The sequence below is a fragment of the Periplaneta americana genome, chromosome 9 (genome assembly GCF_040183065.1).
Source record: "Periplaneta americana isolate PAMFEO1 chromosome 9, P.americana_PAMFEO1_priV1, whole genome shotgun sequence".
Classification (NCBI taxonomy): Eukaryota; Metazoa; Arthropoda; class Insecta; order Blattodea; family Blattidae; genus Periplaneta; species Periplaneta americana.
The window spans coordinates 63,623,940-63,640,688 of NC_091125.1; the positions used below are offsets into that span (position 1 = coordinate 63,623,940).

At 35.9% G+C, this 16,749-nt stretch overlaps 1 protein-coding gene across 1 annotated transcript in view; it reads left to right on the plus strand.

The window, feature by feature from the left end:
* The window catches only part of LOC138705589 (uncharacterized), an 80,275-nt gene extending 73,384 nt beyond the window's left edge, over nt 1-6,891 (plus strand). Inside the window, exon 9 of the mRNA XM_069834191.1 lies at nt 6,175-6,891. Coding sequence (XP_069690292.1) covers nt 6,175-6,761 — 587 coding nt within the window. The 3' untranslated portion in view covers nt 6,762-6,891. The remainder of the gene's footprint in view (nt 1-6,174) is intronic.
* Nucleotides 6,892-16,749: the final 9,858 nt, after the last annotated feature.

Genomic DNA, 16,749 nt, shown 5'->3' on the forward strand with positions numbered 1-16,749 from the left:
ACAAAGATAATGATACGTAATCAGCCAGTAGAATAGGTAAGATATTTAACTTTCTTGGTAGTACATTTCCATTAGAGAAAAACAACAATATAATGCACAAAGTCACCTGCATTAAAACACCTGATACGGCTAATAAAAAAGAGATATGCGAAGAAGTAGGATTGTACAGAATCTTTAAATTTTATAGGATAGTTGCATTGCATCGTCAATTTTGTACATATTGCTTGCGTTTTCCGACATTGTGCAATAGGCCTATACACCAGCGTCATATTTCACTTCCACAAGCTTTTTTGCTTCTTGGACGATTTCGTATAATTTTCCTCCCATTTCCGCAATTCCTTATAGGTATATCAAAATACTCTAGCAAGATGTTCTCACACTTACTGCTGCGTGCCCAAGTGACGATGATTTTATTATTGTTAGAGTAATTTTTTAATTCATCAATAAGGGCAGTTTCCGGTACCTTTTTAATTTGCTATAGACTTCGGCCAATAGTCTTTCGCGTAAAAGACTTATACGCTGGATTCATAAATCTATCGTTGTGATGAACAAAATATATTACACCACACGGAGTGTTGCAGCAGAAGAACTCAGCAATGGCATGATTAATGCTGTCCTTCATACTAATATTCAGCTTGACGCCAATACAGTAATAATTATTGAATTTGATGACTTGCAAGAACTCGATGAAATCAGATGATTACCGTTTTGAGGAATCGTTTCTTAACTATTTTTGTAATACAGGGTATTGTTAATTTTAAAGTAATTTATTATCAACCTTTACTACACACTTCGGAATAAAGTGAATAACTGAAATTGATTCTTTAATTTCATTCCTTTATAATTCACAGTTTATCGGTCTTTGGAATAAGGGAAAACAGAGTCAGAATTACTTATGAAGACTATATTCAGTCATAGAAATTCACGTAAAGAGAAAATAGGGAGTTCGGCATAAAATAAAACACAAATAAAAGACGCCGGCTTTTGGTGGGAAATTGAAAAAATAGAAAATTTTCACACGGTTAAAATTGTCGGCAGGCTTTCATAACTAGTAAGTTAAGCGTTGGATATAACACGCAATGGTCTGTTTCAGCGAGTAACGACAAATACGTGGAAACAATGTGTGGCATCAGTTAGTGTTTGTAAAGGTTTGAAGAAATGCAAAATATACGGAGACAGCTCGTTTGATTTACTGCAAGTAACCCGCGCTCGTACAGATGTTAGTTTGAGAATTAGAGGCCGTTGTAATTTTTTTTTTCGTTTATTGTATTTAGTAGTAGTAGTAGTAGTAGTAGTAGTAGTAGTAGTAGTAGTAGTAGCAGTTTTATTTTGCCTAGCAGAGTTAAGGCCATAAGGCCTTCTATTCCACTCAACCAGGCTTCAATAATATAAATGAAGTACAAAATTATGTGCTAGATTACAAAACAACACAAAAGATACCTTAGAGATTACATAAAATATAGTAGAAAATTACAAATAGTCAAGATTAGTTAGATAATATAAAATAAAGTAGAAAATTACATATAACTTAATCAAAATCAGTTACATAACATAAGGGGAATATATACAATTTATAAGACATAAACTGCTAGAGATAAATTTGACGATTAATTTACTTGAGATATAATGTACAGTTAATATATTAATAGGAGAATACATGTGGGTTATAAGACATAAAAAGTTGAATAGCAAAATCGTACTATATAGCATACAGATACAAACGGTTAAGTAATATATCAAGATAATAAAAAAATGAAAAAAGAGAAGAGAGAGGAGAAAAAAAATATTTAGAGCAAGTTCAAAATGTATTAACTGTTTCCAATAATTTATAACATAAATTACGCATTTCATACGTAAGTTATTTAGCGTCACACAGGAACTAATTTTTAGCGTAAATTTCCAAACCTAGAACGAAGATAACTTCCGAATTTAAAATAAATCAGTCTTTCTACATCCATTTCTTCAATCAATCATTAATATGTTAATTTTTTCGCTTATTGATTAACTATTATTTGACCCAAATATTATTAAGTCATTTAAAGCATTAATTCACATAATAGATTTTGGAATTCTTCAATTTCTCTCACCTTCTGTGATCAGTATACATGAACTTCTGCATCCATTCATGAATATTTAATCACTTTCTTCATGATCTCCTATTTGTACGTGCTAGTAAAACCAAAATCAAGTGTTTGTAGAGTTAGTATAATCGCAACACTTATTGAAGAAAAAGAAAAGATTACTGTATTTTACGTCACTACTATTTTTCGCTAAATTTAAATTAATCGATTTATCACATCAAAACCATATTAACCTAAATCAGTCAAGATTATTGTAATCCCTCCAGAACGATATCCTTCATTCAGAAATGGGTGTAATTTATCGAAGTGAGATTGTTATCTCTGTCGAATAACGCAATCTATTTGTAATATCACTATTTCAAAATTGTATGTTCAAAGTACATCAAACTGAATTAGTATATAATATTGACTTAAGGGTCCATTTCTCAGTGAGGTTACAACCGTTGGTTACTTCTACACTACATCAAGACCATGATGAATTCTCAAGGTGAGGTAAACTCATTTGAAACAAGCAGCTCTAGGCCTACTAATCCTCTGAAGGAAAAGTATTTTCTATAACTTCATATTGTAGACGATGGTCTTGCGTTAAATTTACACCACTATGCCGTCTTATATTTTTATATTTCTAATTCAGATTTAGGGCCTATTTCTTATACAAGTAGGGAAGAAATGGTTTAAGAACGTAATTCTCTGTGTCTGAAGGTAGGCCTACATTATAGTGGCTAAAATTATTATGAAATACGCTATTATCACAAAATTTGTATCTTCGTAAATCTTATTATTATTTTCCTTGATGAAACTTTACAGTTCTTGTGTTATTTTTTTATTTTATTGGGTTATTTTACGACGCTGTATCAACATCTAGGTTATTTAGCGTCTGAATGATATGAAGGTGATAATGCCGGTGAAATGAGTCCGGGGTCCAGCACCGAAAGTTACCCAGCATTTGCTCGTAATGGGTTGAGGGAAAACCCCGGGAAAAACCTCAACCAGGTAACTTGCCCCGACCGGGATTCGAACCCGGGCCATCTGGTTTCGCAGCCAGACGCGCTGACCGTTACTCCACAGGTGTGGACCCTTGTGTTATAAAACTGATTTTGTAGAAGAGTACTATTACCACTCCAATCAACAGAAGAGTGGTAAAAAGCTACCGCGTAGCGCCCAAGTCCTAATAAAATAATTAACAGGAATTATTATTGCAAGAATTAAATCTAGCGATGAAAGCAGGAATTACATTGAATTCCAGTTAGTTTTATTCGGCAGAGAGCTAATTATAACTAACATCGTAAAAGTAGCCTATACAGAGTGGAAGGTGTTCGATGACGGTAACTTCACAGAGTTAATCTTTAAGACAAAAGAAACAGAATTTTCTTTTGCCACTTTGCATTCTTTCTTTTCATTTAACGGGAAACCGACTTTGTTTCTAGAAAAAAAACTGCAACATCGCAGTAAATAGAGTAGCATTTGTCAACGCACGAAAACACCCCTTATCTTTAGTACGTAGTGAGAGCTGTTACATAATCAATGTCAACATCAGACTTTTCTCACAAGGTGACTGCACTTACGTCCCGCGGTGGTCAGAGCTTAAGTTGAAGCACGCTTCTGGTAACAAACGTTGCCAAATATCCAATAATTAAAGTTATCGGTATTTATTAATAACTACCATATCAAAATACTCTTAAACCGTAAACGCGCCAGAAACATTAGGCAACATTATTTGCTGGAACCGAGAACTATAATATACAGTAATGACGTTTGTAAGAAGTGTAAGCCTAGTTCTAAACGAGCTTAAAATACAATCGGAGTAAAATTTATCATGTAGACCAAGTACTATCTCAGGAAACTCTGCGCGAAAAGGAACAAAATAGTAGAGAACTTTTCCATTCACAATACGCTCAGGATTCGTCCCTTAAAATGACTGCCAATGAACCCTTGTCAGGCTGTATAAGATGAAGTTTTTTCGTCGGGTAACAAATTTTCATTTATTATGTCATCTGTCTTTAAGCAATATTTAATATTCTATTATAATAGGTATCTAATGGACACAAAGATGTTAGAAATAAAATTCTCACGATTTCAGTCTAATAATAATAATAATAATAATAATAATAATAATAATAATAATAATAATAATAATAATACTTACTTACTTACAACTTACTTACAAATAGCTTTTAAGGAACCCGAAGGTTCACTGCCGCCTTCACATAAGCCCGCCATCGGTCCCTATCCTGTGCAAGATTAATCCAGTCTCTATCATCATATCCCACCTCCCTCAAATCCATTTTAATATTATCCTCCCATCTACGTCTCGGCCTCCCCAAAGGTCTTTTTCCCTCCGGTCTCCCAACTAACACTCTATATGCATTTCTGGATTCGCCCATACGTGCTACATGCCCTGCCCATCTAAAACGTCTGGATTTAATGTTCCTAATTATGTCAGGTGAGGAATACAATGCGTAATAATAATAATAATAATAATAATAATAATAATAATAATAATAATAATAATAATACTTACTTACAACTTACTTACAAATGGCTTTTAAGGAACCCGAAGGTTCACTGCCGCCCTCACATAAGCCCGCCATCGGTCCCTATCCTGTGCAAGATTAATCCAGTCTCTATCATCATATCCCACCTCCCTCAAATCCATCTTAATATTATCCTCCCATCTACGTCTCGGCCTCCCCAAAGGTCTTTTTTCCCTCCGGTCTCCCAACTAACACTCTATATGCATTTCTGGATTCGCCCATACGTGCTACATGCCCTGCCCATCTAAAACGTCTGGATTTAATGTTCCTAATTATGTCAGGTGAAGAATACAATGCGTAATAATAATAATAATAATAATAATAATAATAATAATAATAATAATAATAATAATATAATAGGTCTAATAATAATATTTGAAATGTGGATATAGAGAAGGATGGAGTGTGTGAAATGGACAGACAGAATAAGAAACGAAGCTGTGTTGGAAAGAATGGTTGAAGAAAGAATGATGCTGAAACTGATCAGAAAGAGGACAAGGAATTGGCTGGGTCACTGGTTGAGAAGAAACTGCCTTCTGAAGGATGCACTGGAAGGAATGGTGAACGGGAGAAGAGTTCGGAGCAGAAGAAGATATCAGATGATAGATGACATTAAGATATATAGGACTGGTCATATGAAGAGACTAAGAGGAAGGCAGAAAATAGAAAATACTGGCGAATGCTGGGTTCGCAGTGAAAGACCTGCCCTTGGCCAGAATACTATGAATGAATGAATAATAATAATAATAATAATAATAATAATAATAATAATAATAATAATAATAATAATAATAATATAATAATAATAATAATAATAATAATTCACGAAGTGTAGTATTATAGAGGTGTTTCTAACGATAATTCCTCATATCACCGTTGTTTCAAAATTTGTACAGAAATTGTGACGTATAGGGGAGAGTCGGGTAGTATCGGACATCGGGTAATATCGGACAGTGAGTTTCTTTCATCTACCACACGATGATAGTACCTGTTTGACATGGTTACGTTTCTGTGATGTCGCATAGAGAAACGTAACCATGTCATTCAGGTACTACCATATGGTGGTAGATGAAAGAAACGCACTGTCCGATATTACCCGATGTCCGATACTACCCGACTCTCCCCTATACATTTCATGATGTAACATGTGTTTATTTTTACTGATTTCATTCAGAATGTGTAAGCCTACGAGTTCCAAGTCCTCTTTAATTTTGTATCTTATCTGACCAAATAAAGAGTAGCCAATATGAACAAATCGCAATATTGCGAACGCCAGTAGGGGAAGTTATCCCCACACACATGAAATGTGCAGTCGAAACAAACTCGCCTATCACGTAGAGTGTCTGTTGAGCTAGTAGGGGAAAAGTGGAAGGGGTGGTGGGCGGAGCTTCTACGTTCGCTATATTGCGATTTACCCATTGTTATACCGATAAATTTAATCTCTGCTTTGTTTGATTATGTCCGAAGTAATACAGAGTTTGAAACAAAATAGGTTACACAGTTAGGCCTACAAATAGCACAGAACGTCATGTTTTCTAGCTTGATTTTCATATCCTCAGGATTGTTGGTTGTGCTTGGATTTGCGGCCATCTTGTCGGTCGCACACGCAGCTGTGAATCCCGAAGAGTGTACGATTGGTCCTCCTGGAACCTGCGAGGAATGCCCGCCTCCATGCAAGCTGGAATGCCCGGCGTGCAAATGCGAGGGTGAGCGCCTGCCCCATCCGCTGGAGTGCAGCTGGTACTACGAGTGTGACAGCAACCGTTTGCCGGTGCCACACGAGTGCCCGGGCGGCTGGGTCTTCAACAGCAAATTCAAAATCTGCGACTGTCCTTGCAACTTCCAGTGCGAGCCTTACGTCTGCCCCGATCCTTGTGAAAAGCCTCCTTGCACTTGTCCAAAGATCCCAGCTCGCTTCTCTGAGCCTGTCTGCCCAGACTCCGAAGTCGAGAGCTTCATCGCCCATCCCATCGACTGCGTGTACTACTACAAATGCGTAAAGGGATTGCCAGAATGCGCTCAGTGCGAAGAAGGGCTCCACTTCAACATGGAAACCAGCCAGTGCGAGCTTCCGGAGAACGCAGGTTGTGTGCAGAGGCTCATGAAGTTGAGCAGTTTGGTTGACATTCTGAAATCTGAAAACTAAGACCTGCAACATGAACTTCGAACATCTGACGTGTTCATATAGAGTAACACGAGTGGTGTAAATAGTATCTATTGTATGTATTTAATCTGTCTAAATGTGAGAAATAAAACTTACTGCCATTCTCATTTTATTTGATATTATTATTGTGATAATTATCATCTCCAACATCATCTTTCCCTACCACAAATACAGTAGATATATGAAACAGACTATATATCCAAAATCTACTGAGAATTGCAACCACAACCCTAAGAGCACCTTCAAAAAAGCATCCTTTTTGAACACTTTCCAAGGAATGTCGAAAGTTCTAAAAGGCAATATTGTTATTATCATCTTTATTAGGTATATTGTTGACTATTGTAGTTGGATAAATCGCAATATAGCGAACGCCAGTAGGGGAAGTTATCCCCACCCACATGAAATGTGCATTCGCCTATCACGTAGAGTGGAAAATTGGAAGGGATCGTGGGCGGAGCTTCTACGTTCGCTATATTGCGATTTACCCTTGTAGTTTGTTCTGTGTCATTATTTCCGTAGAAACACATCCGGAGAGTTTTACTTATTTTATTCTACAGCAATTTTGAACATATGAGGACTAACTAACCAAAATATGCCCTCTATTTCCCTAGTCTGTTTTTAGTTTTGACACAATTTGTTTCAATACCGGTACTTGTTAATTATATTGATATTACAGTTATTATTATTATTATTATTATTACTATTATTATGATTGTTATTATTATTACTATTATTATTATTATTATTATTATTATTATTATTATTATTATTACCACTACTGTCCGCATTTCACGAGAAGATCCGAGCGAGGAATGCGAGTTTTCCCCCACTCTTAAAACCTATCCCCGACACGGAGCCGGCCGGCCATTGACTGAGCCTTGTTTATCTCAGCCGGCCAATGACATCAGTCCCATCCACCTGCTCCTTCAAGAACGGTGAGTTACTGGCTTACTCTCTCCTCTTACCCCTCAAGGACCATACTCCCCTCGCAGGGATCCTCTCATGAAATTTGGACTTTACCTACCCTAGCAGGTCAGTTGGCTGAACGTTGATTTACAACGACCGCTAACACGAGTTCAAATCTGGGTGATGGCGGAGTTGCATTGTGTTGGGCAAAGCCAAGGTTGTGAGGGTTTTTCTCGGGGTCTCTAGCTTATCCCTCGTTATATCACCAATATTCTCCACAATTCCCCTTTCATTATCATCTCTGTATAGAAAAATAGGACATCACTTTTGATTGTGCAGAACCAAATCAGCCAGTTTGTCTAAATATTTTTAGATATTGCAATGATGATGAGTTCTAGATTATTTCCATACAGAATTCACCGAAAACCCCTATGGGATTTCAGTGGATATCACGACTCAATTTGTATAGATCTATGAGGAATCACAGGCCACAACGAGAAGTATATTATACTATCCATATAATGAAGGCTTGCATAATGTGGCGGATGTTGGGGCCGACATAGCCAGTCAGCACAGTCGGCACGTAACTCATTCCATCACGGGAGAACAAAAATTTTTACTTTGCAATGCATTGGGATGCTTCATGTCCCGCCCGATAAGTAGCCTACCTCCATACTTCTATACCAGCTGCCACCGCCGGTTCTGTGAAGCTACCACCACCACCACCACCACCACCACCACCATCATGAGGTCCACACCTGTGGAGTAACGGTCAGCGCGTCTGGCCGCGAAACTAGGTGGCCCGGGTTCGAATCCCGGTCGGGGCAAGTTACCTGGTTGAGGTTTTTTCCGGGGTTTTCCTTCAACCCAATACGAGCAAATGCTGGGTAACTTTCGGTGCTGGACCCAGGACTCATTTCACCGGCACTATCACCTTCATATCATTCATACGCTAAGTAACCTAGATGTTGATACAGCTTCGTAAAATAACCCAATAAAATAAAAAAAAAACATCATGAGAACATTGATTTTCATATTTTTGTTTTTCTCTGCCAATGAGAATATTGCACTAATACTTTTTTAACCAAAACAACATCAGAGCCGAAAAATTAATTAAGAAAGAAAGACTTTGACTAAAAGTAACATTGGAATATTTTACAGGGAAATGTTGATGTATTTGATTTTATATGTAATGTTTCCAACTGTTATGTAACTAATCCTGATATGTAATATGTAATTGTCTACTTTATGTTATGTCTACATCTGTGTTGTTCTGTATTCTGTTTGCGTGTTTTATGTAGGCCTATTTCATGTATATAATTACAATCTAGTTGAGGGAAAAAGAAGACCTTTTAGCCTTAACTCTGTCAGACAAAATGAAGCTACTACTACTATCAACACCGTCACCACTACCACCACCACCATTACTACTACTACTACTACTACTACTATTACTACTACTACTACTACTACTACTACTACTACTACTACTACTACTACTACTACTACTACTACTACTACAAGTAACATTGGAATATTTCCTAGGGAAAAGTTGATGTGCATTTAATTTTCTCCTATGTAATGTTTCCAATTGTCTCGTGCATTTTTAAGGCGTCATATCTGTATGTGTGAGTGTCTAATACCTACCCACTTCACTTGTGTGATTCGGGTTCCGAAAATTTCGGATAGATGGCAGAACTGTGACCCATTTGAAGTTACACACCTATTCGGCGGGCTACGTTATGCATGGTGTAGACTATATCTGTGAGGAGTTATGTCGCATATTAGGGTGAGTGTATGTATAAGTGCAGTGTAGGAAATGGGTAAGGATGATGATGAAGGTGAGAATGGGAGAAGGGGAAACCTGGTACATAGTCTACTTCTGCCGAAAAGCCGCCAGGCTTAACGTCCCCATCCGACGGACGAATCACTATCAATAGTAACATATGCCTTCTCTTCATATGCACTGCGGAGAGATTTGGGATTTAACCAGGCATATTTGTGCACAATTTAGTGATTAGAAGTTGTGCACCGCCATATATCCTAGTCCCGAGGTAGAAATTTTACATGAAAATTTCTGATCCCTCCGGGAATCGAACCCTGCTAGTCTAGAGGCAGACACGATACCACAAAGCTAACTCGGCGAACTAGGCGCGATATCTTGTTTAACGTTATGGATTGTGCGCTGGTTCGAGTCCTGAAGATAGGAGAAGTTTTCTCGTAAAATTTCGGGCAGTGAATGGGACCGGTGGCAATGATAGGCCTGAATTATGGGAGCTACAGTGAGTAGCGAAATTAGATTTTCAAAGCCATCCATAACGAGTAGGGTAACCAGACGTAGTCTCTAGCTTGAATGGTTATGACTTCTGAGAACTTTATGAATAAAACGATACGCGATTTAATTATATAAGTAACTCAAAAGATTATGAAGTGTATCCTTTTGTAAAGAACGTAATTATAAAGGGAAAATATAAAAATTTTAAGATAAATGAAACGATAAAATGGATCGATATAAGAAGTTAATGGTGTTGAAGTTATTTTACGATTAATACTGAAAAAGACATTCTAACTCTTTGGAAACAAGATTAATCAAGATCTTCTATTAAAATTAATTTTCAGGTAATGAAATAGAAATATAAAGATTTTATAAATTACTATTAAAAGTAAGTTAATATTGTATTTCATTCCCAACATTATTTTCAAATCTAAGATACCTTTCGAAATTGAAAATGTTACTTTAATTTGAATTAGTTATAATTTAAAGAGGAAGACAAATAGTGGGCGCGGTTAAGCTGTTATACTGTAAGCCAGAAAGTCACGGGTTCGATTTCCAATAGGATAACAGATTTTTCTCATTGGTGATTGCGAGGTGGTACTTAGCGAGATGAGGCCGAGGATTCGAAGTCCTACTACCTGACATTGGCCTTACAGTTGGGGAAAACCTCGGAAAAAACAACCAGATAATCAGCCAAATCAGGAATCCAATCCACGCGCGACCGCAACACAGTGTGCAAAAACGCTGCACAAAATTAATAACTACTCTACATTCTAACGGACTGTTATGAAATTTAGTAAAAACCTTATAGGTAGCACATACGTTTTGTGTACAAACTCTGATTACGTTTATGCAGTGGCGTAGCATGAAATTTTGAGCAGGGGAAGCTAACTCAAGTTGTCTTTCATGCAATATGAGAAAACGTGTTACAAAAATACAGTCTTAAAATAAATAGTAGTCAATTTCAAGTCAGCAGTCGAAGATTGGTTGGAACATCGTAAGTAACACCAATAAGGCATGACCTCAAATGATACGTAATAAAATATGATTTCACGGTTTATACATATCTCTTAACAAATAGACACGTATACGTATAACATTAGCTCACTCCCTGTCATACTTAGAGAAATCACAATATTAGTATCATTACGTAACTATGCGTCTGTCTTTTGGTTGTGTCCTTCATTGACAGCAAGGGAGTCGGTCATTTGTTTTTTAAATCACACTCTTGTTCGTAAGTCAGTTTTGATAATACAATTGTCCTAAAAAAATTCAAGTAAATTAGTGTCAGAACTATTATTTCGCTCATTATTTATTATATCAGCCACAGTGCACACTAACACTTCAACTGAAAACAACTGACGAAAAGGGATAACTCGGAAACTACTTATTTTAAATGTTAAAGCTAGCTTCTTTGCGAGCCTTGCGACTAGGGTAGCTTAGTTAGAAAGGGATGGAAAATCTGCGGGGTGGATTACACAGAAGAAACCGGTCTGCTTGGAAGCTGGTGTGTGCAGGCTTCTTGTTTACTGCTGCATCACAAATCATCCTGAGCTGCCGCATCACAATATTTAACGCGTAAATATAAATTCTATTAAAATTAATAAATAATTTTCTCCATAAACTGCAGGTTTATTATGAAATTATTATTAACTGGGGAAGCTAAGCTTTTTAGCTTACATTGACGCTACGCCACTGCGTTTATGTAAGAGGAACTACCCTTTTATAGAGGGAGGTTTTAGACAAAATTAATACCTTTTCTCCTATCTAACTGATTTTTATGAAACATTGTATGGAATTTACAGGTAGCATATATTTTTTGTGTACAAAGTATATTTACGGTTCCATAAGAGAAAATTAACTTCTGTGCTACATAACAGATTTTTATGAAACTTTGTACAAAGGTTACAGTAGCACATTTTCTTTTGTGTACGAACTCTAATTACACCTGCATGTTACCTGTAGGCCTAATTGTACATAGTTTCATAAAATAATATATTATAAAGAAGATAAGTTATTAATTTTGTTTAAATGCACCACTATAAATAGGCAGTTCCTCTTATAGAAACATAATCAGACTTTGTAGATAAAAATATATTCTACCTGTAACTTCTGTACAAAGTTTCATAAAAATCTGTAAGAAAGGAGAGAAGTTATTAATTTTGTCCAGCTACTATATTTGCGTTCTGACCCAAGGTACGTTTGTTAAAGTTAGATAAAAATGTGTCCAAAATATTTTAAACCTGATGTTCGATGTCATGTGAATAATTTTGCAGGCCTAAAACACTTAACAGAGTCGACCTGGTTGGCAAGTTGGTATAGCGCTGGCCTTCTATGCCCAAGGTTGCGGGTTCGATCCCGGGCCAGGTCGATGGCATTTAAGTATGCTTAAATGCGACAGGCTCATGTCAGTAGATTTACTGGCATGTAAAAGAACTCCTGCGGGACAAAATTCCGGCACATCCGGCGACGCTGATATAACCTCTGCAGTTGCGAGCGTCGTTAAATAAAAACATAACTTTTAACTTTAACACTTAACAGTGATTAAAAATTCCTCATTCCATGATTCTTTTCTGCTGTTAAGCCAAACATGAAACAGTTATCATCACGTTAAGGTATGCCCACCCTAAGAAAATAATTACAGGTAAATGCGTAAGAACGCGCAAACTTCGAAACAAAGATTCAACACTCTAAATGATTCTGTATTAAGTGGTAAAAGAATTGTTGTAACCGGACGTGACCGGCTATACTAAAATTCACATTATATTTAGAGAACTTAAAAAAATATATATATTCTTTTCAATTGTAATATTTAAACCGTACTATAAGAAAAAAAAATACTTTACAAACTTGAAACTGAAGTGACATTAGTAAGAACGTACCTATCTGAACAGATTCTATGCATCACAACACAATAAATCACAAACAATTATCTATTTTTCAACCACATAGTAAGCCTCTCTGTTTACGACTGAACAGGACCGAGAAGTGTTAGGAAGAGCTCATTGTTTATATCCTTCAAAATATAGCTTGCCGCTGATAAAACAGTGAAAGCTATTCCTCACAACATTCTTCAAGTGTTAAAGAACGTAAATTCATATTCATCTACACCTAACTAAACAAGTCTAAATTTGATTTTTGTCCACCTAGACTGGGAAAATTTCACACTGTTCGCAGCCCAGAACCTGTAGGAAAAAATGCGCTACTGCCTGGGCTGCGCCCATGACTTTCATTTTGAATGCAGGAAATAATTAAAGAGTATAAGATAAGATCGTTCGTACAAACAGATGTTACTTTTCTGAGTGAAAGGATTGCGCACGCATATCAGTAATTGAAAAAGGCATAATCTAAACGGAACGTAATCACGGAGTTTGAAGAGTGGGATATACTTTTCAATGACAACTTTCTTAATTGCAACGTAAACAAAGTTTGTCATTAGCTTATCTAAGACAAACATTTAAAAATGTCTATCTGGTTCAAAAGAGAGAAAATTTCTATAAAATTATGTTGTTAATAAGTGTAAATGATCTGTTCACTTTGGAGATGTTTTATCAGATACGTCAAATCAATCAAGATTACTTCCCATCACTGACAGACTTAAACTGAAAGAAAAATAACACGAGATAATGCCAAAAGAGTTATGATAGCTATAAATTATAGGCTACTGAAACAATTGCTCGTCATACACTATGTTGGAAATCCGAGCATATACATAAAGTATATACAAGTTGAAAATATGGTTACGTACCTATGTACACGATTAAGCCCTGTTTTAAAGTTCAGGTTGACAATATGGTTACATATAAATGGCTCATGTATAGCATATATTATTTGAGGTCGAAGACATATTGGAAGATGACAAAAATTACTATTGTGGCTTTGTGAACAGTCCGTGCGCTTCACAACCAAACGACCCGAGATTCCATTCATGGCGTGGGCAATGGAAGAAATTTTCCTTCTTGTGATTGTCCTGTGACGTCTTAGCGGTTGCCCTTCGTCATGCCAATTTCCTGACTAGAGAGGCCTGCATTTGCCCATTTTGTGCCGAAAAGGAATCCTGGGAACACATCTAGGGCACTGTAAGGAAACAGAGCAGCTTAGAAAAAGATATCCACTACCCTCGATGTTAAGAAGGAATAGGAGATCGGTGGCATGTCTAGACTTTACGGGGAGTAGAGTATATCAGCAAAATATTGGACTGTTCCTCTTCAAGGCGAGACAGCTTAGGGCATCAGCTGTCCAAATTTAGGACACGAGTTGACGAAGGTGTCGGCTATGTCTTAATAATAATAATAATAATAATAATAATAATAATAATAATAATAATAATAATAATAATAACAATAATAATAATAATAATAATAATAATAATAATAAAAACGGACAATGATAACTATTGAATCATAAACTTGCATATCTTTTAGATGTAGAATAGATTTTATTTAATAATAACATATACATAAAAAGGTTACATTAAAATACCCCGAAAGAGCAAAGCTCGTGTTCGGGGACAGTTCCGTTACATAGATATACATACTTTATAGACAAAATACTTAAGAGAAAAGGTCACATAAAGATGATAATAAAATTAGTAAATAATAATACTAGTAATAACTGAGTGAAAAAAGAGACGATGTTGAGATTAATATTAAATTATTATTAGTAGTATAATTAGTGCAGGTCATGTTGATATAGTAACCAAGATAAAATAGAAAAATACACTTAGGATAGAAATAAACTTGTTTTACAATACATGGTACATAATATATATATATATATATATATATATATATATATATATATATATATATATATATATATACAGGGAAGTCTGTCATATAAATTTTTTAATTCTGGATCTGAAAATTTTATTGCTTAAAGTAGTCAATTCTGGATGAATTTTTATTATCGAATTATATAGACGTGGACCTTCTCTGTTGTTAAGTTAGGGTAGAATCTATGCTGTTGCAGTATGTTTTGTAAATATCACTTATATGGAATAGAATAGAATAGAATAGAATAGAATAGAATAGAATAGAATAGAATAGAATAGAATAGAATAGAATAGAATATTTATTTCGTCATCTTATTTCTGTAAGACAGACTTGCTACAAATTATAGTAAGTTACTCCAGGTCCGCCTTACTTTATAGTTTTAAATTGCTATGCCAAGCCATAGTCCTATGCCATGTTACGGAATGTGCGCTAGTTCGAGTTCTCATGGGGGAAGAAATTTTCTCATGAAATTTCGGCCAGTGTATGGAACCGGTGCCCACCCAGCATCGTGATGCACTTCGGGAGCTACGATAGGTAGCAAAATCCGGTTGCGAAAGCCAGTTATAACGGCTGGGGGGATCATCGTGCTAACCACACGATACCTCCATTCTGGTTGGATGATCGTCCACCTCTGCTTCGGCATGTGGACGTGAGGCCAGCATCCCTTCAAGGGCTGTGGCGCCACGGATTATTATTATTATTATTATTATTATTATTATTATTATTATTATTATTATTATTATTATGCCAAGCCGTACGTTTCGCGGCTACTCCCGTTGCGCCTCACTATGGTCAGGCCTAAATATCTGTTTCTCTGTGGCTGTGGTCGACAAAGATTGTCTCATAAATTGCAGCTCGCTATACACAGCAAAGGGGAGGCTAGGAGGGTGAGGATACCCACACTGCTTAACATTGAATGAACAAGGGATGAGTGCTTGTGTATTAAGGAGTTGACTTGTAAGTCACGAAATGCCGATCACTGCATGACATATAGTGTACAAACTTACACCTTCCTGTGTTTCTTCTTCCGATCCTGCAGCCAGCTCCCCTACTCCCCCGTATGTTGTAGCTAATGGGTTACTTCCATTTTCGGTTTTCCCCTTCAAAATTTTCTAGTGCTCCTTCAGTGGAGCAGCGAAACCCGAAGTGAGACAAGTGGCCAACAGGCTTGGAGCTCACATATTCGTTTTTTTATTTAGAGTTCAGTCTAATTGACATATCACAGTTTAAAATCAATAACACTTACAAATGTAAATGATCATTGCATATTATAAAATTGAAATGCAAACGTTTTCGCCCTTGGGCATCATCAGGCATTTAACTCACAATATCTTATACAATTTTTCATATCTTTGCTGTGGAATGCATACCAGATAATTGAAATTTACAATCTTGTATATAATAATAAACAACTCTTTACATGATTAACTCTATGATAAATAACAATCTGAAATTTAAGTGAGTACAGGTATTAAAATTATAATATATGATAGAATTGTGACGAAAATGTTGCATTGGTTTTATGTTTCAAATTATAAAATTTTGATCATTAAAACAACATGATGAAAAACCATATGATTCCTCTTAAACTTCATAATAGGCCAAATACACTTTCATTAGTTGGGTGTTTACAGTGCGAGCAACTAATGGAAGTGTATTTGGCCTATTATGAAGTTTAAGAGGAATCATATGGTTTTTCATCATGTTGTTTTAATGATCACAATTATAATTTGAAACATAAGATCAATACAACATTTTAGTCGCAATTTTATCATATATAATTTTAATACCTATACTCACTTAAATTTCAGATTGTTATTTATCATGGAGTTAATCATGTAAATAGTTGTTTATTATTATATGAAGAGTGTAATTTCAATTATCTGGTATGCATTCCACAGCAAAGATATAAAAAATTGTATACGATATTGTGAGTTAAATGCCTGATGCTGCCCAAGGGCGAAAACGTTTGCATTTCAATTTTATAATATGCAATGATCATTTACATTTGTAA